At 35.8% G+C, this 25076-nt stretch overlaps 1 protein-coding gene across 4 annotated transcripts in view; it reads right to left on the bottom strand.

Annotated features, from left to right (window-relative positions):
• ESCO1 (establishment of sister chromatid cohesion N-acetyltransferase 1) overlaps positions 1 to 25076 on the bottom strand; it is a 31924-nt gene that overhangs the window by 1322 nt on the left and 5526 nt on the right. For 2 of the 4 annotated variants that reach the window (XR_014952876.1, XR_014952875.1), the window contains 8 exons: positions 24744 to 24855; positions 23550 to 23613; positions 21367 to 21481; positions 12175 to 12306; positions 5453 to 5575; positions 4777 to 4866; positions 2148 to 2291; positions 1111 to 1298 (listed from right to left, as the gene is read on the bottom strand). Coding sequence is in view for 2 of the 4 variants with exons in the window: in XM_021551549.4 (XP_021407224.2) it covers positions 1111 to 1298; positions 2148 to 2291; positions 4777 to 4866; positions 12175 to 12306; positions 21367 to 21481; positions 23550 to 23613; positions 24744 to 24855 (845 nt within the window). In the remaining 2 variants the exon portion in view is untranslated. The remainder of the gene's footprint in view (positions 1 to 1110; positions 1299 to 2147; positions 2292 to 4776; positions 4867 to 5452; positions 5576 to 12174; positions 12307 to 21366; positions 21482 to 23549; positions 23614 to 24743; positions 24856 to 25076) is intronic. The other 2 variants (XM_021551549.4, XM_021551550.4) reach the window with 1 other exon arrangement.

The raw sequence follows: 25076 nt of genomic DNA on the forward strand, positions 1-25076 counted from the left end.
GGCCAAACAAGCACCAGGGCAGAATAAAAGGGGAGGTGCAGAGCACAGTTAAGAGGAAAACTAAGGCCTCACTATCTGCAACAAGTCATCAAAATTGATTCTAAAGATCCTTTAGGGCTGTAGCTGAGGGAGTAACTTCAGCATAATTTTGGGAGAGAAATCTTCCCTTTAGAAATAGTTTCTAGGAAGCTACAGAACACACTATTAAAAATCTGCCAAAAACATAAGGAAATAATCGAGTTAATATGCTTATGTGAATACAGCTTTACCATCAATAGGTCAGCCAAAATGTGATCTGATCATTATTTGCTCCACCAGCCAGGCAAGATAAATCGTGCAGGGCAGAACAGCTTTGCTGAGCTCTCGAAATACCCAAGAAGGACTGGGAGAGGCAGCAGTACCAGTTCTAAAAACTCCAACAAGATGAGGGGAGCACAAACCTGACAGCCCAGCCGTCGTTAAGATGTGAGCAGTTCTTGCCATTACTTAGAACTGACATTTAAACTTCTTGGAAAGAAACATAAGGTTTGTAGATTCAACGTTTTTAACATTTATCTAGACAATAGCACAAATATTCAGCTGGAATACACTCAGCACTAGCTACTAAATCTCCATGGAAAATGAAAATATCCATAAGGTTCAGTGAACCTGAGTATATATAAAAAAACTAAAACAAAACAACAGCTGGAAGCCACCAGACTATACCCAATAGTTTGGTGGACTGGGTCTCTGTTGCTTCCCGCTTGCTACCTCTAAGGAATGGACCATAAGCCAGTGGTTTGGTCCCAGTCCATGGGTAATCTCACACTTGGTCAAAGACAGTCCTGTGTCCTTTACTCATCATTACTATGTTGGAACTTCTCCCTGGGAGTCTGCCAGGGTGACTCATTACAATTGCACTCAAAGATTTCTGAAGAAGACAAAGTACTGTAGTGTACTGACGTTAGTTATTGAACTCCACCTAATACTGGAACTGTCAACTGTGCTCAAATCCATATCCCCAGTAGCACCAGCAGCTTGGAAATACAAGCTTGAGACACACAAAACAATCAGTGTCTTGCACTGAGTTCTGTCTAAACCACGTGTGGCTGAGGGATGTGTTCCTTATACCTGAGACACTCTATCATCCGAGAAGCGATCTTCTTGCGGCGCATCATGCTGAACACCCAGATCCGACTGATCCCACAGATGGCAGGTTCTGGAGAAGTTGAACAGCACCATGCTTTCTGTCTCTCAAATATCACTTTCTCATTTTCTGAACTGATTTCTGGAACCTTCTCTTCTATAACTCTGTAGCCCTGCAGATGATGTAAAAAACATTTGTCACTTTATAAAATCATCACTAATGACTGAAGAAAATAATTAATGTTTAATTTATTTCAGTTAAATGTACTTGGCTGCTAAAATGCTTTAGCAAAAAGACTGTAGTTTTGCATCTCATTTAATTTCTCATAACAGTTTCAAAAATCAAGCAAATTATAAAAGATTAAACAAAAAACCCTCTGAAGTTTATCTCACTTAAAATAACAGCAACAAATAATCCAATCCTTATTACTACCTGTATTAAAGCATTTGCATCAATTTCTCTGGCTTTGGCTAGGATTGTTTTGCTGCTTGTCTGATACTCCCAAGGGACAATAGAAAACAATACAGTTTGGAATGAAGAGACAGATTACATGAGATCAGTGATTAGTACTGCAATGACTTCTTGTCCTGCCTTCCAGTCCACTGCCTTCTGTCCTCTGCTTTTATTTCCTGTGAAGCTGTTTGACCCTATGGTGATTCAACTCAATCATACAGGGCATCCACTCTTTCATCCATGTTGGATTTCTGCTGGGTAGGGAGCTGAACCTGCTTCTCAACAAGCAAGAGCACAGCCAGAGCTGTGTAACAGTACAGGAAGAAAAAAATCCACCCCTCAGCTGTAGGAAGTTTTTAAATTATAAGGTCTGTCTGAGCCAAGTGTGACACCATCCATGTGTCTCTGCTCAGTGTTAACCACATAAAACTGAGTAACTTCATTTCAAAATGGTCCAACCACCCAGTCTCTTTCTCTGTGGAACAGGCATACACAGAATAATAATTTGCTGTGAAAAGCAGGTATTAAGCACTGACATAGATTAACTTTCTTCAATTCAATCACTTACCCACTGGATATGTTCTGCAATTAAGCAGCCAATGACTTTTTTGTCATTAGAAATAAAAAGAAGAGTTTTAGTTCTAGAGTAGCACATGAGAGGAGTTTGCTGAAATCCCAAGTCATTGTCTACCATTTCTCTGATTTCTTCAACCTGTCAAAATAATTTTAAATGCTGTATAAGAAGCATGTCTAAATGCACATTTTTATAAATTTGCATTAAAATCACATATATGCAGATGTATTAGGGTATCTAGAATACTGAAAGCTATTCCAAAAGTTAAGGATCAACTCCAGTAACCTGCAACACACCATCAGGGTAAATGTTCCATAAACAATACTTGTCTGGAAACAGGAAGAGTAGAGACCCCTCAGTCAGCTTCCATTAAGTCCAAAATTCATTAGACAAAGGCTAATAGAGAGAATGTAGAAAATTAAACTGTGAGCTCTGATATTATAGAAGTTAATTAAACCTACAAGGAAAGTTAATGCAGTTTAAATTTTTTTGTTATTTTTGGAGTCTTGAAAAAACTAATCTATTAAGTGTTTTGAGCAGATGACAGCAGGCACAGTGCCAAGGCAGGTAGGAAATGTAGGCATTTGTTATAAAGGAATAACTATAGTCTCCTTCCTTCAGCTTTCTACTCTTCCATTGAGTTTTCAAAGAGCAACTGAAACTAAAAATTTTGTCTAGTATCAGCAAGTTTAATAATAACAGAAAAACTCCAGCATGAACATAAATGAAAGCTTACACATGAGCTAATTTTTTACTGAGGGATTCCTGAACCTACATCTGGACACTGGAACAGCCTCTATCATCCCTCATCTCCCTCCCGTAAAATAAAAAAAGGTGCCTTCAGCTATGGTGCATTAAATGGCATAAGCTTCTTGAATGCATGTTGTGGTTACAGTAGTAATGCACAAGGAGAATTACTGATGCTGTGAGTATCACAGAACGGCTCAGGTTGGAAGGTACCCCATCTGGTCCAACCTCCCTGCCCAGGCAGGGCCATCCTAGAGCACAAGGCACAGGACTGCATGCAGACAGTTCCCGAGTATCTCCAGTGAGGGAGACTCCACACCCTCTCTGGGCAATCTGTTCCAATAAACAGGCATCCGCACAGTAAAGAAAGCTGTGTTAAAAATGCTTTAAAAATCATTTTTAACAGGTATGAGTTACTCTCCATTTTCTCACCTAACCTTCAGGTACTAATCATTTAATGACACATCCTATTATCTGAAACATCAAATAAAACTATTCTTGAAATTAAATAAAGCTTATGACAGCTGTATGATTCTATCAACTTCAGCTACACAGAACTACAGAGAGCTCTATCCTAAATGATTCAATTTGCTACACTCTTCCTTCTTTTTCTTCATCCATTATATTAAAAAATGAATGTACAAATAATAAGATAAAACTTAAACTAAAATTAAGATAACCCCACAAGAAAAATACAACTAAACAAATAAACTTATCTGCATATAATGTGAAAATTTGTAGTTTTATTTTAATTCAGTAACTTAGACTAAAGAAACCTGCTACAGCCACACCAGCAGCAAGAGCTGTATTAAGCATCAATTCAGCCTCCAGAGGTCCCTTCCAACCTCATCTATTCTGTGGCCCTGTGACTGGGACTGTAAAAAGTCCCTATTAGCCACAGCAAATCCCCAGCTAAGAAGAGTCAGTGTCAGACTACAGTGAAATGACACTTTAAGATGTATGAACACAGGTTAGCCAGCAGGACACTGAAGTACTCAACTGCTCTAAATCCCCATTAGTGTGCTGGGGCCAGTTTTAGAGCTTCAAGGAAGACATGAGTCATGGCACAAATGGAGATAAGCTAGAAGAGAGCATGATAATGAATGGAGCTCTGAGAAACATTATTTTTGGAGGATAAACGAAAAAAAAACCAGCACATCCAGTCAATCTCCTTAAGGTAAAAAAAATTCGTTTTTCAGGCACAAAAAAATCTGCTGCAAGAAGGAAAAGAAGGATGTTTTCTATAGCTATGGCAGTATGATTAGTATTAATGAGCTTAAATTGCAGTATGGAGATTCTGTTAAGACATTCAGGGAAAATGTCCTACTGTTAGGGTTAGTGAAGCACTGTAATACAGTCTTCAAGAGGTCAGACAAACCTCCAGGGGTAGAATTTTCAGAAAGTTGTCAGATGCATCATAATCAGGGCAAATCCTGCTTTGGACATGGCAATGGACTAGATGACTTTAAGGCTGCTTTCCACCTAATTCTGTTTTTATCAGAAAGTCACCTAGAGAATGGTGCCACATTTGTGCTGTGTTATAAATTTCAGTTCATTTAAATATAACAGGAAGTTTATATTACATAAAATATCTGTCAGATATTCTGCAAGGATACTTAGAACAAACCAACACCAAACTTTACAAAGTCAATTGGCTGACGTCTTCCCACCCCTGCCCAGGCCCAGCCCCTCTATGAAGAAACCAGCAGTGCTTAAGAGTAAGGCATCTGATCTGTCTGTGGAAAAGGGAACAGAACCACTGCAGTTTTGAGTCCAATTTCAACTGTTCACATGCAAACAACACAAACTTCTCTATGAACATTTATGTAAAAACATCAAACAAAGCAAGACACAAGTCCAGTCCTTGTCACCATACCTTTTTAAGTGCATACTTTGGGTCATCAGGAAGAACCATTATTATCTTTCCGTCAGGATATTCAGCCAAGATTCTCTCCTTTTTCCAACCCTAAATAAAACAAACACATATCTAAATCATATACATGATGTACTTTTACAAACAGAAGTGGCAAATTATTTTTCTAGACACTGGATTTTTGTAGATTTCACATAATATAGCAGTTGCTTTGCTAGAGAAATAAACTTCAGCTAGTCTTTTAAAATGAGCACAATAGATAAAATATGATGTTATTTATACAATAATTTATACAGTAACCTAACTATAACTAAAAACAATGTGAAAGCATCTTACAATTTCCCAACTAGATTTTTCCCCCAGAACCACAGTGCAAACTCAATTTTAGAACAGAAGTAGCAAATTCAGCTCACGTAACTGATTTCCAAACCCATGTAAATACTTAGTTTTTGAAGTCCAGTGAATGAGAAAGCCCTGATGTTTATTAGATGATTTCTTTTTAACATAGTTACCTCCACAAATACACACTCAGTTTTTAAAAGTTTGGCATGCGAAAGACCTCCAGGAGGTTCTAAGTGAACTGATTGGCATGCAGTTGCCCAAAATGTAAGGAATAGTTTGTTACTGATCATAACTGTTAAAGCCACAAGAAGGATACTAGAAAAAAATTTATAACTACCTTCTAAGAATCTAATAGGGAAGGAGACTACGTTGTGTGTATCTGAAGTATAAACATACTCAAAAAAATAGAGGTAATTAACTCTTCTTCAGATCCACACTCGTGGTGAATAATGAGCAGTACCTGCATGGAAAAAAACAAAACAAAAAAGCCACTTAAATCTAGCAAGATGGGACTGGCAGATATTAGAACTGAAGTTGCTTTGATGGGACCTAAAAATATTGAATGCAGAAGTAACTTCAGCCACTAAAAAGGCTGATCTACAAGTCTTACTTCAAAGCAACTTTAAATAAAAAAGTCTTTGAAGAAACAATACTGATGGAGTGATTCTCATTGAAATCTGTACCTTCCCATAAAATAACATTTGACTAAAGACCAAGCATTGGAATTTGGCACTATATGAATGCCATATATATACTACATCACAAAAAAAAAGTTAAACTTCAGTGTTACAATACTTGATCTCATTTTATTCACACTGACTTTACTCCCTTACCCCAAGGAGGACATGAAGAGAAAAATTTGCTGCTAGCCCTGAAACTATTAAAGTATTAGTTTAGCACCCAGCATGGCAATCATTGCTACACAGACACCATTTTAATCCTGTCTGCTTTTCTTCTCAGTAGTAACTGAACAAATGAAGATCCTGCTTGAATTTATATATATTATGGTCTGAACACAAAGGGCAGTAAACAGCAGTGTTATCATATTTAGGGGAGCAGGAAGAGGGCAATTTGTGGGATTGTGACATGCTTTTTTAGAGTGTCATCAGGAAAGGCATCAAAAATTAGACAAAGATTAATAATCTCCAACCTCAAACCTTACCTCTCTGAAATTTTTGTATTTTTCTGCCTTTTGGCTACCTGTTTGCTCTGCAAGAGCTTTTTACAGCCTATTTTAAATCATCTCTCAGGATGTAAATGCAATCTGTTTGATAATCCTGCCATTACAGCATCCAGACTGCTGCAAGCCTAATGCAGAAAATTCAACACTAATTTTTAGGATAAGGTATCCTGGTAATGTTACAGCCAGGTATTTCCACAAAATGAAATACAATTAAGGATACAACACTTCTCAATATCACAGAATTTATATCTTTAAGCAACATTATATTAGCACAAGCCTAAAAATCTATAAAAATGCAATAATTGATTCTCAAATGTACAGGACTCACTATTTTCATTCCTGTCCACCTGTTCATCTTCTTAAGTGATCTGTATAATATGGAGACTGATGATATTCACAGGAGGGGTAGTTTCTAAATTGAAGTGCTTTAGAATTCAGAAATGCATCTTTAAAATGCAGCTTTCCAAAAAGTTTCTGCAAAGCCTAAGCTCATCCAGATTTTTAGTAAAGCCATTTTACAGCCATATTGAGCCTTTAAAGCCATATACAGCTTTAATGATGTTATAAAAAAAACCCCTATGATTTCATATATTCACATGCACCTTATTGCTGAGTTTTGCTTCCTTTAAACCAGAGAAATGGAAGCAATGAACCAGACTGGTCACAACTCTGTCATACTGTAACATTGAAGGGAAAGTGCTACAGCTGCAGCTGGGACTAATCCTATTAGATATTTACAGTACACAAAATATGCTTTAGTGTCAGCATTTTCATGTGGTCTGAAAATGATTTCCCTAAACACACCTATTAAGACTTTTTATCCAAACCCCCACTATTTTAACACTACTAAAATACTACAGTCTGCAAGGTATTTCAATCACTGGGAACTAAAGTGGGACTTTTTCAGCAGGCAGATGACAAGAACACCTCAGTAGATTAAGAAACAGAAGTATTATGTCTGCAACATATACTATTCTACTGCAATGTCAGAAAAACTGCTTTCCCTTTTCTTTTAATTGACGTTACTTTAGGAAATTAATACTTATTTACTGTTAAATCAGATGTCCAAGCATTGATACACACCCCCTGTGATGACCAAAGAAGTCAAAAGGAAAGCTACTCCTCCCACAGGGAAACATGTTCTGCAAGGCCTGGAGTAAAAGCAGATTACAGCAGTCATCCCTGATACTGCAAGTGTATGCCCAACAACAGATTACCTCCAGCCAGCAGCAGCAAGGCAGGCAGAGACCCTTCACCACAGCTGGGCAGATTGGTGCTGTAACAGGGTGTGTGAGCACTGTAGCAACACTTTCCTCCTCTCCATGTTGGGACTACTGATCCTACAAGTGTTCGTAACTGCTTGAAAAAATAAGGCAACCCTGCAATGCACAGCTGGCTCCTTTTTAATCTACCTCTAATTTCCTCCCAGTTCAAACAAGAATAAAGGCTGCTTCTGCTGTGTTTATTAAGGGGAAATAGGATTACAAAAGACATCATTACAAAAAGGGCAATACGGACAAGCACCTGCTATCAGATCATGAAATAGTGTGGACAGTAGCTACCACTACAGAGTGCAACTCATTGTTTTCACTGGATATGATGTATGTATATAAAAAATGAGGTAGAACATAGGTGTGAAGATAGCTCCAACATTAATAGCTCAGTAACTAAATGTTCAGTGCTCTGTTTTTAATGAATTATGTTTTGCTTATAGTTTAAAATAACCTCTGATGTAGATTTGTCTTTAAAAGTCTAAGTTAGCAGATATGATAGCCTGCTTCCCATGAATTTCTGAAGTTTTTAGAAATTCTTTCATATGAGTAGGAAATGATACAGCAATGCTGATGCCTTTCTTTTTATGCCACTTCTGGATTTTCTGTACTCACTATTTCTCAACTGAATACAAAAACATTTAAAAAAAAAAAGTGTTTTTTTCTTATAAAGCTTTTTTCCTCAAAAATACTGAAGTACTGAGGAAAACATAGTTAATACTGTTTAATTCTTGATCTTCACTATGAAGCATTTATTAATTTTTTCCCTAGTAATGAAGTCTAGTGTGAAATTTTGTAAATTATTGTCCTTGACAATCTGCAGCAGAGAAATGGGTCTGCTTCATTCTTCTTCCTGACAAGTACAGATATTCTACCTCTCCTTCCTATGCATGGAATGTAGAGAATGAGTTTTTGACAGCAGAACACATTAAGATCCTTAGATATAACCACTACACTATTACAACATCTCACAGAAGATACTAATGGTAAGAACTTCACTTGTAACATTATTTTTATGTTATACAGATGCATTACTTATGGAATTAATGCAAATCAAGACAAGTATGAAATCTTCTAAGATGACATGAAGTTCAGTACCATCTTAAACCCCAATATCCTATTAATTTTAGATGCCAAGAAGTCAAATATTGCCTTTCTTTAAATGTGAGAATCATAAGAAGCTCAAAGACTAACTTGGGTGCAGTTACAGCAGAATAGACTAAACTTATCACGATTACACAGCCCAAATAACAGTTTCCTCCATTTTCTTAAGCTCAAGATATTCTTAACTAAGAAGATGAGCTTGAAATACAAACACATTAACTGCAATTACATATGACACCTGAATCCACAGGCATTTACTACCTTAAGGTTTTGGCTTTGCAAGTTCAGACACCATTAAAAATGCCTTGCTCTTACAAAAATATTTTGCAGAAATACTGTTTATCCTACGTGGTATCAGAGAGAGGATGTAGAATTGATACTGTGTGGTATCACAGTTCAAGATTTTATAAAACTGAATAATTTGTCCATCCCAGAGTTGCCCATCTGTACATCACTGCTCAGTGCACACACACACACACACACTAGAATGGCAGCATTTGTCTGGAGACTTTCAGATGTCTGAAACCAGAGGAAATTGAGACAGATTGTTCCCTCTGTCTGCAGCTGGGGACATCTCTCATTGTTGCTCTGGTGCTACCTTCTCGGCCATCTTACTTTCTTGCGAATTTAATCTGCATGCTTCTATTAACAGAAAATGTCACCCTTAGGAAAATCTGTATCAATCCTTGCCAATCTTCTGTTCTCAAAACTAGAAATTGTCATTACACTTGTCGAATTTCCTCTCTACACACAAGGCCTATAATTTCCTTAACATCTCTATCAGACACCCATGACAAAGCAAGTATCCAATACTAATTCCTTGCTAGCCTGTCCTCCTTTTGCAGTCATCATGGTATTTCTAGAAACCTAAACAGAATGTTTTACTACGAGGAGAACACAGGCCTTTTAAAATAACCCAGCAAACAAAGTTGTATTTTGTTGAAGATAATAAGTAATTTATTATTTACATGCAAACTACCTTCTGGCTACTCAAAACTTTTAAAAGAACCTACAGAGCACCTCCAGGCAGGTGGGAAAGACACTATATAATCTCCATTTTCACAGTTCACAGCTAGGAGCTCTAGCATGACAATGATATAGACCTACTTTTTTTGAGTCTGTGAAATGAATCATTCATAGAACTACTAAGCCCATAACCAGAGATGTTTAAAAGAGAGAAAAAAAACTGAGAAAAATTTTCTGAAGTCAAACTGGGACCTCATCATATGACATGGAGAATGTGAATGACGAAAGAATGACAAATGCTTATAAAATCCCTTAGAATGGCCTCTGAATCACAAGTAATGCCAAACATATTAACTACATATAAAGAGTGTCTGGAGAGCTAAAAAGCAACATAACAATGTCACTGAGACCACGTGTTCCTGCATCAGGAAGTCTAGCCAAAGATTTACCCTTACTTTCCCTAGTACATTTTTTTTAATCCCCTGATGCTACTGCCCAGTTAACACTGTCAGGGCAAGGAAGACAATTAAAATTTCAATGTAGCAGCTACATACAAATAACCAGAAACCATCCTCCCAACAATCCCCACTAAAAAACTCCCACCAAAACCAGGAAAATTAGCAATCATTCCAGTATTTCTGGATGACTAAGAATTAACAAGTAGTCACTTGGTGTACTAATTCATTGCCAAGAAGGCTTATCTTAAATTGAAGTTATTTTCTAAGAGGAAGTGAGAATGTTTCTGTCACAATACTATCAACCAAGAACCAGTGACTCCAGATCAAATGACTAGTGGTAAAAACTCATCTATTTAGAATGGCAAAAGTTACTCATCCATGCAGAAAACAGTGTTAAGATTGTTAAGAGGGGAAAAAAAATCAGAGGGGAATTTGAAGACTCCTGAGAGTTCTTCTTTCACCTCTTATTCTGTAGTTTCCATTCCAGAATAACCATCTAAATCATGGCTTCATGGCTCTACAGTTGTCTACATTGTCACAAAATACAACAAAAGCCTCAAAAGATTACAGAGAGACAACTCTTCACTCACTGAACCAACTAAACAAATAATTTGCTTGCGTACAGATTGTTGGAAGTTTTAAGATGGCTAGCAACTGAGAAAACAATAGGGAAAGCTTTTCTCAAATTAAAAGCATACCTAACTCTGTGAAATTATTTATGACTGGTTTAAGGCAGTATGCTCATTCACTTTCATGTTAATTATATAGCTACCCTAGACATACACACAAGTGTGAGATTTCAGCTCTTTCAACTTCCAAAACATCCAAAACTTCAGTACAGCTTCTTACCTACATGAACCTACTGAACTCATGTGCCAAAGGGATTCTGTCCAAAAGAACTAAACATCATCTTCTGTGAATTATGTTTACATCTTTGGTAACATTCAAGATCTGAAAGTACTTGGGTGGAGAGAGGGAGGACAAACAGGAATAAAACAGGGAAACATGTTTTATGCTGCCATTATAACGTACTGAGTCCCATCACAATTTCTGCCCAGTCGCACCCGACGATGTAGCTAACGTGTATCAGAAGAGATCTTTCCAGATGGCCAGATTATTTGGCAAAAACTAACCAAAGACAGAATAAATACTGGAACTATTCACCAGAGACTTTCAAACACTTTAGGGATGAAGATATATTTTTTTTATTTGCAAACAGTGGGATAAAGTGTGCTTGAGATTTAAGATTAGCCCAACAGCCATTTGGTGTCTACATGAAACAAATAGGTGGCCTCAGTTCAGTTATCCTGGAGGTCTTATCTACTCGAGTGTAGAGTACTGAAGGTAACATGTATGATAAGAAAATAGACTTTGTGGATTCTGTTCTGGATTTCAGACATGTGAACAGGCATTTCCTATGTCTTGTAATATCAGCTAGTGTGAAGTAGCTGATTTTACAATATACTTGAAATTATACAGATTTTTCAAATTTGAGATTTAATGGGAAATACTCAAAGACAGCATATATAATGAAATTTTCAAATACGTATTTTAAAGATCACATTCTCATAAATTCAGTATAGCTTCAATATGCTATAAAATTTTATCAGTTCAATTCCTAGGTAGCGCCTCCTCAAATTACACATAATTAATGGAAAAGTAATTTCTAAGTCTTCTAAAATCACACACTTAAAAAACCAGGACAGTCAGCCCTTCATCTGACTATTAAGTCAAGTGCTGCTGTGAACACCAGTTGTAGAGAAACCTGTATGTAATACTTTCAGAACAGTGACACTCCTTTGTTTTCCTATCACTTCCCTTACACCTCTCCAAGATCAGGTAATTGTAGAAGTAATAATACAGCAATGAAACACCATTATTGTACTAACTATTTTTATACATAATATATAACCTGTCTACCATGGCTCTTAAAAACATTTATTTCCCGGAGTGGATGTTTTATGGCCTACTGTGATAATAATTTATTAAAACACAACTTAATGTAATATGAATTTTAACTAGTACAAAGCAAACAAAAGGTACTGTTTATGTCTTTTGAAAGAAAAGGTTTTCTTACCACATATTTAACAGCACTTATGAACTGGTTGTGGAATAAGAGATGTTGGGTTTCATCCTCTGGATTTGACACAGTGTATAGCATTCCACAAATATTACAGGAAATAGCACCAAATCTCTTCTGTCCTCCATCCTATAAAAAAAAAAAAAACAACAAAATCAAACCAATAACCCACAAAGCAGGAACTTAACAATTCCTTGCACAGTAAATACAGTTAAACAGAACTTTCATTGAATCAGATATCCCTCCTAATAGCATATCTCCTGGAAACTCAACACAAAGACTAAAATGGTGTGAAACAGGAGAAACAACAAGCACAGAATTTAGAATTTAATCTTTCAACAACCCATATAGCCTTAAAAGGAAGGCATCAATCACAATGCAAACTCTACCTTAAAAACAGTAATTCCACCCCCTATTACTTTTGAACAAATTACTTTTATTCTATGACATACAAAGAACAGAGATTTTTTTCCTTCATTTCACCATCTGCTGAAATATACACATCTTCCTCAAAGAAAATTCCCATATCCAACCCCACACTACTTGGTTTTCCCTACACTTCTGCTGCTGCCTGTCTTTGGTTGTGAGCTGCTTTGAGGTAGGCCACAGGTGAGCCATTTTCCTGAAAGTCTGGAAGTGTATCATAAAAAATTAAAGTTATGGAAGTAATTCTTAAGATCAGTAATATGTCTGCAACAGCTGACCGCTACTTTCTTTGGTTTTTAATGAAAATAAAATATTTCAAAACAACTTTTGAGACACTGCATAGCAGCTACACTGCAAATGGAAAATCATACCACTCATGACCCTCTAAGTTCTCCTGCTACTCTATATGCAACCATTACCAAACCTGGGGCACTATTCAATATCTACTCCTTTATGTTTCTTCATTAAAAGTGTTATTAATCTGGAAACACACTCAGATTTTGGAGTCAGTGCCTAATGAAGAGTGAAGTATCAGGTGCTGGGGCTGCCTTTTGCAAAAAGCAAGAGAATACCAGTTAGAATAAAATCTCTAGCAAAAAAAGGCATGTTTAAGTTACAGCTTAATGCTCAACTACTTTTTTTCCTCTTTAACTACATCTGGAAATTGAGCTTATGTAAGCAGCAATAAATGTCACTTTTAATTTATTTTAACATACATCACAAGCAATAGAGAAACAGGAACTTACTGTATACTCTAAACCAGTATACTACATAAGCAAAAGGTGATTTGAGAATGTTTTTTAAAATTAAATTGACATGTACGCACAATTTGCAAGGAAACAGATCACATGAACTTAATATTGTTTTCTAAGAGCTTAAAATATTCATAGTAAAAAGAAACCTATTTTACAGAAGAAAGCATTTTGCAACACAGATGTGTTTACAAAATATTTCCTATTTCTTCCATCTTCAAAGACATGTCTGAGCTAAACAACAGCTCAATTCTCCATACAACAGCAACTATTTCAAAGAGACATCAGTGCCATCTTAAGTGTAGGCATCAGTTTCTTTCCAGGAAGAGACTAAAGGCACATCAGGCCAGACAAATTCAGAGTTGAGCACCTCCTTAGGAGATCATCCATGGAACTCAGCCAAAAGAAAGAAGCTGAATCTGGGAAGTCATTGCTTTAACCATACATGAATGTACAGATCCCTACTGTACACAGAAGGATAAACAGGAGTACCCTATGTTTCTGAATTAAAAGGGGAAGATAAACTCTGAGGTTAGATTTATAAAATCAGAGTAAGATGAGCTTTCTAAAAGTCCAAAATTGAACCAAACACATATTTCACTTGCAGATATCCTTCAAAGCAGCAGAACAAAGTACCCACCAAAAGACCCTGCATTTCAAGGGTTAATACACTGAACATAAAAAAGGCAGTGCAGCTGACTATCTGAAGAAGAACCCAATGAACCAGATTTAATAATCCTGTCTTGAAGATGGAGAACTTATCCCCTATACCTAGAGTTGGTTAAGTGAAAAGGAAGTGTATTTTGATGCTTGGAATATATGTCAAAAAAAAACCCCACCACTTAAATTAGAAAATCAGCTACATAAAGCAAGTCTTAAGTATTGGTACTGCATTAAATCTCCTAACACTATTTCTGTTCAAATAATCAAAAAGCTAAAGGTATTAAACTAACCTGTAAGTTTACTATAAAAAAAAATCTCAAGACAAAGAAACCCTAATTATGCAGGAAGTAATCAGAAAACTCAAGGCAAGGATAGCCTCAAAGTTGTCCAGCTCCCTAGCTCACTCCACATTGCCTTGTGAATACAAATTCTGTTTTGCCAGTTTCCACAACAGACTAGCTCCCTGGAATAGTACTGCCACATTGTATTTTACAGTCAGACTTTCTCAGATGTTGCTGGTATCAGTGGCTTTGCGCTTTGGGGAGGCAGATTTTTTGTTTGGATTTTTTTTAAGGATTTCACTGATATTACTACTCTACACACATTCAGTTGTATCAATGGGCTACCCACAGAGGTTAATATGAAGACCCTGTTTCATAAATTATTAGAAAAAGCACATTGTAGTATCTAAAGCAATCTTTTGAACTCTGTAGCCCTAATAAATGTGGACTATAGCCTTTAGGAAATATTTTACAATCTCCTGAAGACAAGGAAGAAGATTTTTGTATAACTGAAGTACTATTTCAAAGCCACACCACAGGACATAATGCTTCAGGCAAAAATTAAATGCAAAAGGTTTAAAATCTAACACATACTGCAATTACACAAGAAGACATGCAAAATAAAGTCAGGAATTATGACAAATGCATGTTTGTACTTCAACAAAACATCTACAGGATGACTATTTTTAAAGTAATGTCACTGCATAAGCAAAAGTGGAAAGGGCATGCATCCAGAGGAAAAAAGTGCTCCCAAATCATAACACTGCATTAAAGCTTGCCAGACCTTCCTAAAGGGAAGAGATCAACAACAGACAACCAAAAAACAAAATGAAACAACTCCAAAAAAACCCAAAAAACAAAAACCCAAAGAAAACAGAATACTATGTATAAGAGTAAATATACTAGGAATTTGAAAGTGGAGGGGTGGAATCTTCTCAGCAAGCATCAGATACTGAAAAATAAACTGCTGACTTGTCACAACTAGAAAAATATGCAAGACGTTTGACTCTCAAAACTTAATGTTTTTCAAAGCATCAATATTCAGGAAAATGTGGGGTTTCAGGCAGAAAAAAAAAATGTTGTTATTCCATTTAAAACAGTTTTCTAAACAACAATAAAGAGAAAAAAATACTTTTACTTCCTAAGCAAATTCTGCACATATACATAGCAATTAAGAATTCCAGTATCTAAGGCAATCCTAAAGTACAGAATATCCACTGTTTTAAGACTGACTGTAATTGAACATTGAGACAATACTGCCTTCACTTCAGAAGGGTTTCTTAATTCTGTGTTAGACAGAAAGAAAAGTCTTACCAATATCGTCTTTGAGAAGGTGCATGTCTGCTGATCCTCCATATGTGCAATAAGGAACCCTGCAAGCAAAAACGGCATTTGGTGCCTCTGTAGAAGATGAAAAGGAGCCTTTTTTTTTTATTGTCTCTTCAGTCACAGATTGGGTCATCTCCTTCTTGATTACCTAGTATTAGAGGAAAACTGTTTTTTTCCTCTTTTCCTCTCGCCTTTTCACAGAACAAAGAATAAAGCCTAGCCAGAGAAACAGGCAGGCTGGAAAAGAAATACAAGAAATGCAGGAAGAAACAACACAAAGATTTTGGGGCTCTCCGCAGAAACTTTCAAGTTCAAAGAATGCTACTTCAGTGAAAGATGCATTCAAGACTAAAACTAATGGATAGATCCCCTTGCTGACCAGGAGGATCAGAAGACATGTCCCAACTCAGAATAAAATCCAGTCTTCATTTTGAACAAAACACCCCAACCAAGAAAAAAAAAAAATCCCAACTCATCACCAGTGCCCATCTCCCTACAAAACTATTTTAACAAAAGAAAATAAAGATGTGATACATCTAATTTTCCTTAACATATCTGAAAAATGAAAGTGGAGGGTCATTATCCATCATGAAATTATATCTTCACTGGTCATTGGCTAAAGCAATATGAAAAGTAATACAAAGGAAGAAAATAAATCTGTGCACTCTTTATGATGGGCAGGTAATCCATTCTGAACTCGTATAAAATATTAAGCAGAAATATTGTATTACAGAAAGTGCTCTGATGAGCACATTGGCTTGGATAAGGTTAATTTCCTTCACAGCAGCTGCTATGGTGCTGTGTATTAGATCTGTGACCAAAACAGGGCTGATAACACAGGGATGTTTTAGCTATTGCTGCACAGTGCTCACACACAGCATTCAAGGCCTTTTCTGTTTCTCACACTCAGTGCCAGTGAGGAGGATGGGGGTGCCAAGAAGTTGGGAGGTGACAGAGCATGCCACACAGCATCCTGTCCAGCAGCAAGAACTGGGGAAAGAGGGAGGAAGAGGAAGATGTTTGGAATTAATTGCATTTGTCTTCCCAATAGTTATACATGATTAAGTCCTTTTTTTCCCAAAGAAGGCTGAACATCTGCAAGCTGTCAAACAGCCGTGAACAAATTCCTTATTTTGCTTTGCTTGCACAGCACAGCTTTTGCTTTACCTGTGAAACTGCTCTCCCCCATCCTACTTGGGGCTAATAAGGGAACAGCTGCATGGCGCTTAGCTGCCTGCCAGGGTTAACCCACAGCACAGTGTTAGGGCCTTGGTGCCCAAATTCCACTAGCTAATGTTACAAAGCATTCTCACCTCCGTTCAGGACAAAGTACAACCCACCGGAATTTTTAAGACAAAGTTGGGTTGTTGCAGAGGAGAAATGGGAAGAAGTGATAATAAGAGAGGATACCATCCCTGTAAGAAGAGAGCACCATTTCTGTGGAGGGAAAAAATCCTGCTCTCAACTACCAAACTCCCTCCCTTTTGCTTACGAAGTAGTCACTGTCTCATTTTCAATGGGCTTAGAAAACAGGAGAGAGGCAGTACTTAACTAATCAGAACAATTAACAATTGCCTAAAAACCATTCTCCGAATCTTCAGAGAAATTGCCTAACCAGACTATACAAATTCAGGGAAGAAAATGGCAACTTTAAATGACTGATATCCAAGTTTCCTCAGAAATTCTTCTCATAAGAAATCACTCTTACACTTACTATTTCCACTAAGAGCTGTGTTTTCACCTTAAAGAATTTTTTTTTTCTGAAACATGATCCATGCACTTGCTGATACTTACAAGGATCAACTACATTTAAGCACATTTGCTGGCATCCAGGCATTAACTCAAAGCTCTAGAAAGGCAAAAAAGTCTGCGCAACTCAAAACTATCCTTCTATCACTTCAGTGATTTGTTTTCACTGTTCATTCATCTTACATGTTCTTTCCTAAAACTGATAACTTATTTTCAAACTAGTCAAATTCAAAGGAACAAACCTCAAAATGGAATAAGTATCCTTGTCATAGGTAATCATTTAGGAGATTTCTTTGTAGCATTAATGCTTTTATAGATTCTTATTTTTATGGTCAAAGTTTTCTCCTGGGTCTCACAGGCAAGAAGAATTTTTACAAGACAAAACCAACTGACTTTCCTTGTCTTGCTTGAACAGCATCTCTCATTTGATGAAAACTGAGAACATTTGCATGTGCATTTGTATTTCTTTCCATTTCAGAATTTAAAGGAACAGATGACTTCATATTCAAGTTCTCATATTTACAAATCACATTCAAGTAATTGCAAAGTAAAGAAAAATGTCAGTGCATTACTCTATAAAGATTCCTATGGCGCTTCATGTAACTTGACAACCTACCAACTGGACATTTAAATGAAATATAAGAGGGCGCAGTTCACAAATATTCAGAACAGACTATTCCGTCAAATACCAAGTCACGGATTTGGAACACAATCAGTTTGTAGCCTTGATCTTAATTTTTTTCCCATAAGAGAGGGGAAAGAAAGAGAGGGATTTCTTTCCCCTAGAAGAAATCTGAACCTAGTCTAAACCTAGGTCTTTGCATATCACTTCAAACACCATTTCCTGGCACTGTTTGCTTTATGAAGTGTCTTGGAGCATTAGATGCTTTGCTTTCTCAGCTAAGTTGTATGCTCTGAAGAGACTTGCTTTTTAAGATGTGATAGCAAGCAAATCTGAACAGAAAAACCCCATCATTTGACTTAGATGTACTTCTACAGAATGAGATAATTTTATGTTTGAAAGCTGCCCAGATAACTAGATGATGTGTTTTAGGAAAGAGAACGGTGCAGGCACAGCTATTAAGTATTTCTTCTACAAACAGAATGTGTGTTATTTTACTTCTGTTAGTCAAATAGCCCTAAAGCTTGTTAAAGATTATATTACTTAAGAAAAGAAGAAAATTAATCTATTCATTATAGTAACCACATGGGAGAGGAAAGAAACTAAGATAGATCTTTAAGGATTAAGTAAAAATAGCCCAAAGCATATTGTGAAAAACAAAGCCCAGTTTTACCATAACACCTCTCTAAATATAGCTCAGGGACCAAAAAGATTAGAATACACAGGCAATACTGTAACATTCCAGACTCTGAACCTCAGACACCACAAAAAATTAAAAGCACAAGCATCAAACTTATATTAAAAAGACAAGGAAAATTGGTAGCAAACAAGCAGCAAAACAAAAATTTTGCATTATGTGACTAGTCAAATAAATAGTCAAATAAATTCATTTTTAGCTTTGGTTACAAAATGAAAAAAAGGATTCTGTACATACATTAAGATGGACTGGCTTGACACATCTCCAAATGAATCAGACCCCACACTGGAGAGCACTAAATTGCATCTTTCAGGCATTTGAATTTTTTTAAAAGTGTAACAAAGCACTAATTAAATGTCTTTTGCTACGAATAAGAGCATGACTTCCCAACTTTGCTCAAGGTAAAAAATAATGAAACTGCTTCTCTTAATACAACATGCCAGAAACTTGAAATAAAAATTATTTCTAGCTATTAACTATAATTTTTTAGACACTGTAAGTGCTAATTTAAATTATCTGACCTTGTATAGTGAGACTGCTCTCCACATAGGAGAAATTTCAACCTCAGCAGTTTTTAAACCAAATTCTTAATTTCCCTGTTCTCACAGGAAAATTATGGAACTACATAAACACCTTTGAAAAGAATTACTGCTAATAATAGAAAAATAAGCCCAGCCATTCAGAATCCACATTTTAAAAACTCATAATTTTGCAAGCAAAACTATTAATTACAAAAAAGTACCTTATGTTATTATATGCATTTAATCCCAAATCTTTTTAGTATCTGTAGGAGGAAAGCCTAGTAATTTAGAAGTTAATTTAGCCACTTTTCACCTCTAGAAGCTGGCACAAACTGTTCTAAACATAACTACGTCTCATCTCCACTGCAACCAAGGTCAAGGACAATATTTTACGAAGTGGCTTAACTAATATTTGGGTTCTCCTACATGTTTTGACAAAAGAGCAGTTTTCCCCAAGGTAAAAGAATAACAGACCAATAATCTACTTAATGTTGTCTTGGTAAACTGAAATCCATTATTAAAATGCCCTTTCCACACAATAAAAAGCCTACTCCGAACTCAATGAAATCAAAGTGAATTAGATTTGTATGAAGTGCTGATAGATGTAAAATATTGTGAAGCTGTTACTTACACATTTAGAAAATAAATATCCACTTGCATTTTCCAGAAATACCCATAGAAAACCATAAACCAAGTCTCTCCCATTCTTCCTCATTTTCTCCATTGTTCTTCATCAATTAACCTTTCTTTAAAATTTTGCTTGGTAAACAGCTTTTATTGTTGTATACCTGAAGAAAAGATTACTCTTCTAATTCTAGCTAAAAATAAGGATACTCCCAGCATAATCAGCATAATCCCGTAACTCACAAAATATCTCCTTGTATAATAAACACTGCAAAGTGCTACACAAGCCCTCTTCAGGATCCAAGCAGGAAGTTCTGTATTTCTTCATGTCAAAGATCCCAGCAACTTTTCAGCCAAGTTCTATTACTGTATGAGTAAAAATTGAGTTTCACAGAAATGAAAAGGGATATTCTTGAAGTCCTTTTAACATAGTAAAGATATTTAATAATTCATTTTAATTCTGTTGGTAAAATGGATTTCAAAGAGGCAGTAACTGAAATACCTCTTAAATGTTAGATACAGTTCAGTTATCCTGTGGCTGGGCATTCACATGCCTATATTTGTACAACATCAGCCAACTGCACTGCAGGATACACTTATCATTTTAGTTCTTAGAAGCTCTGATTTTAAAATATTTCAGTATGGATATAACAGTGTTCAGAATTCATTTGGGTCTATTTCAGTTAAGATTTTCACATGTATAAATCCAAGTATTACATGAAAAAATAAGAACTTGGCAACACCTTCAATTATATATGTTAGAAGTATAATTTCATAAGAAAACTCCTTCCTTCCTAATGGTCTGGACTTCTCTCCCTCTCTAGCCTTTCATTTCTCAAGGATTATCTGACATGTATGTTATTGAAAACACAAACCAAAACAAAATCAAAAACTCCTCACAATCAAGTTGTGTGATCCTACAAGACAACAAAACAACTGTGTTACTCCTTTCTCATTTCACATTTTCTTCTTAACTGTATTTTGTAGCTAATAGCCAAAAGGGTAAGAATAAATAACCCAACTGGTACTACTACTTAAATACTATAGTAAAAATAAGTGCATGCACTGGAAATCTTTAAGTTGGTCTCAGGAAAATGGACACTTTAATGACTCAGGAACAAATCCATTGATACTAATTCTGCACATAATCTACCAGATGCACCTCCCCCTATTAGATTTATCTTATCCCCCTATGATTCTGAAATTTTAAGGAAGTGAGAATTTACACAGAAGTAAAGGCATATCCACTCTCCCTCCCTATTTTCAATGAAAAACCATTCTATTTAAAAATTGCAGAAATTTATTTTAACAAGAAATGTTAAACATTAAGGCTTGCTGACACCATTTTCCCATCCACACTGAATGGCAATCTAGTACAGGTTCTACTTTTACAAGTAATTTACAATGGTGATAAGTAGTATGTATAAGTAATGGTTTTTAGACAAGTTCGTTAAACCATAGCACTGCAAATTCAGTGATAATTTCTTCAAGAAGCTCTAAGCCTTACTAAAAGGGTATTACTTACTGTGATCAGCTGCTTATCACCATCTTTTCCTGCTTCTTTTAGCTTCTGAATAGGTTCCTCAGATGATGGCACGTTACTGCATTTTGATGCTAATGAAGGATTTGACAATGGAGCCCTTGAAACACAAATACATTTCATGTTAAAAATGGAACTGCTTATACACATCATGCTAGATACTCAAAACGTTGAGATTAGTACAAACTTTACCAAGATGCAAATCCAAATTAATTAAATAAAACACAGTCCTGTATATTTTAACATGCAATTCAAATGGAAAAATAAGGAAATAAAAGGATTAATCAAAAAACAACATTTGTAACTAGCCTAATTTCAAGATTTTTTCTGAAAAAAAAAGAAAAATTATTATCAAGTGGGTAGGTTAGTCTCAACCATTGACACCAGCATTTACAAGAGGCACTTTCAGAGCATGACTGATGGTGCCTAATGCTATGTATTTCCAAAGTAAGATTTAGGTATCATAAGTCAGGCTGCTAAAGCATACCATGTAAATATATTCTCATAAATCTAGGTCAGACATCAAATCCCTACAATTAAAACATATTCTCTTCTAACAGGTGGAAGTGAAGGGAGGAAGACCCAAGGAATAAATGCATTGATATCACAGCAATCTTACTCAGTTTAAACCTCTCCTTGTCACATCTGAAAGAAACACTGGAAAATACAATAAACTATCACCAAAACCGTTCCATGAACTTGCTCCTAGATTCAGGGGGAAAAAATTACATTTGTTCCAGGTTTGTCCAGGATAAAACTCATTGAGACAAAGCAAAACACACACAAAAATACACATACTTCAACTAGGTATTCACATATTTTTCTGTTTCTGAGCAAACTTAATTGTGGCACCTCCTGTAGCACCGGCAGCAGATTAATCCAGTGAACTTTCTAAAAAAATAACTCTTTCCAGACATTTTCGAAACAGCATTTTGTGCTAAATCAGGGGTAATTTTTTTATTCCCTTCATGTGCCCTAAAATTTGCCTTATGTAGCTACTTCAAGGTTTGCCTTTTGCTGCTGCAACCTTTTCCTACATAGCCCTAAAGAGAGTTATACAGTAGATATGCACACAGGTAACAGATTACTCTGTGTTATGGCAGGATTACCACAGAAAGAATGATGGCTTAAATCTTGGGTACCATATAGAAAGTAGGGTAAGAAAGATCTCAGAATTAAAATATATATCCAGATAAAAGTAAATCAATATGAGCTTGCTCAAGTAATAAATTTAAGTAGATAATATAAACCCGTTTGGCAGTTGAGAATAAAAATATTTTTAAAAAATCAAAGTTATTGCAGTGCTTATCAGTACATTTTAAACCACTCATTGAACTAGTTTGCATCTACCTTACCAACCATCTTCTGTCAAGTTCCACAGCAGTAGAGTTTTTCAACAGGTACAAAAGGGCTGGTTAGTCAAAATTGTTAATCTGGCCTCAGAGAGATGTACTGAAAATTACCTGAAACATTTCTTCTTGTCCCCATTTATGAATACAGAAAACAGTAACAACACACTGACCACTGCTGCTGCTCAAGGTATCAGGTACAAAGAAATTTTTGTCTTAAGCTTGTAATTGGCTAAAACTAGAGCCTATGTCAGAACTGCACAAAAATGGTAACAGTCAACATGATTAAGGCTAAAATACAAACTTGAACTGTAAGATAAATTTAGTACTGAGAACTTTTTCTTTTAAAATGGCTGCTGACACCTTCATTTTACAGCAATCACAAAATTCTGAATTAAATCCCCTCCTCCTCACCTAACAAAAATTCCCCACATACAACACTCCCATAGTACAAGGAATAGAAAAATTCTTCCAGATGCAAGTGAAATAATTCAGTACATGAAAGTCATGTGGCAAATCCTTCCCCTACTCCCTGGTTCTCATCTGATTTGAGGAAGAGATCAGTATAAATGTTTGTTTTCCAACTCTGTTAAATAATACTTTTTGAAAAAAAATGCAGCTACAAATATCTTAATTATTTTCTCAGCAAAGCAAAAATATCCCTAAACAATGGGATAAAATTAGTCTGTTTTTACAAAGGACAAGTCACTTATTTGAAACTGAAAACTGAGGCTGGGAGAAAACTGTTTTATAATAAATTCTCTCATAATTCTACCCATGCAAGGTTACTGAAATTTCATAATGTACAAAATACCATACCTGTTCTCAGATGCAGAAGTCTGACTTGCTACTGAAGTTTGCATCAACTGCGTGGGAGCCAAATCTACAAGTAATAAAAGATTATAACTTCATTATAAAGTTTTTAGTTGCAAAGGAAACTTGAGTTACACAAACAGTGATTTTCAAAAAACATATTCAAAACAATCTGTTCATGGCCAATAAAAAAAATTCAAGTTTGAGGCAGTATTCACATGTTTCTCCAAGTATACTTAAAAAAAAAAGGCATTTTTCTCCAACATTTTGACAGCAGTTCTGCAGGACAGTTTGCCAGAAGCTAAACAAGGCCATCAGTAAACTACACAGGAGTTTAAACATGTTTATTATGACACACATATAAATAGCTGCCTGTATTTTATTAGAATCATAAATGTATAGAATGCCCCCATCTGAAACACATTCTGCAATACTTAAGGAAAAGAAACAATCAAAAACGCCAAAACAAATATTTTTTTTTTTTAATTCTGTAACAGAAATTAAGAGTAGTTACCCTCCAAAAGTATCCTACAGTGACAGGAAACAAACTCCAACTACTTACAAAAACAGTGGACTCAAACTAAGGTTCAGATTTTAAAAAAATACATGAAAACCCAAAACAAACCCCTCACCACTAAAAACAGAAAAAACAATTAAGAGACAACTTAGTGATTTGTTGACCGTATTCCTTAGTCAAATGTACTTCCATCAAAATATTCACATCACACTCATAAGCTTTGACAAACTGCATTCACATGCTGACAAATGAAGACTAAGTAATAAAAACTGGAGAGTGATTACTCAATAATTTGGTTAAGATCAAACAGAAAAATTTAGAAGAAACAAATGCAGATACTTATTCAAAGGAAACAGAGAATTAACAAAAACCAAGCCAAGAGAAGAAGCCAACTGAAATATGCAACTTTTACTGCTTTATTACATGGAAAAGGAAAGAATTTGGTTTGGTTTCTCCTCTTTCCTACTCCACAGCCCAGAGAAGAAAGCACATTTCAGTGCTACTCAAGTGCCCCTGAGTGTGACACAAAGCAATACAAAACCTCCTGGTTAAAAGTCCCAACTCCTGAAGTTTAGCTCTGCGACAGCTATGCCTTACTCTGTGAACCATTCCTCTTAAAGGGAGACCTACCCTTCCCACAGAACTGACTAAACCAAGTGGAGAAATCTGTAGTAGACAGTTACCTTGAGCTTCACTTTCTCTGGGTTCTTTTTTAACTTGTTTTGGTGGTCTAGGAGCTGTAACACACTTTACAGGAGAGCTTTCTGGACTTGATTCCAAATGTAATCGAAAGTTCTAAGCAAAAGAGAAAACATCAAACTATGCCTTTAACCTCTTAATAAAACTAGCAACTGAAATAAGTATTAATGTTTTGAGTACAGCGTCAGTTTTACGTTAATTTAAGCAGACAAAAGGTCACTTATTAGCTAGTTCATATTGAAGTTTGTGGTATTAAGTTTGAAAAAAATCTTTTTCATTTTATATATAAACTTGTAAAATATTTCCTACAGAACACA

The sequence above is a fragment of the Lonchura striata genome, chromosome 2 (genome assembly GCF_050655825.1).
Source record: "Lonchura striata isolate lonStrDom1 chromosome 2, ASM5065582v1, whole genome shotgun sequence".
NCBI classification, from domain to species: Eukaryota; Metazoa; Chordata; class Aves; order Passeriformes; family Estrildidae; genus Lonchura; species Lonchura striata.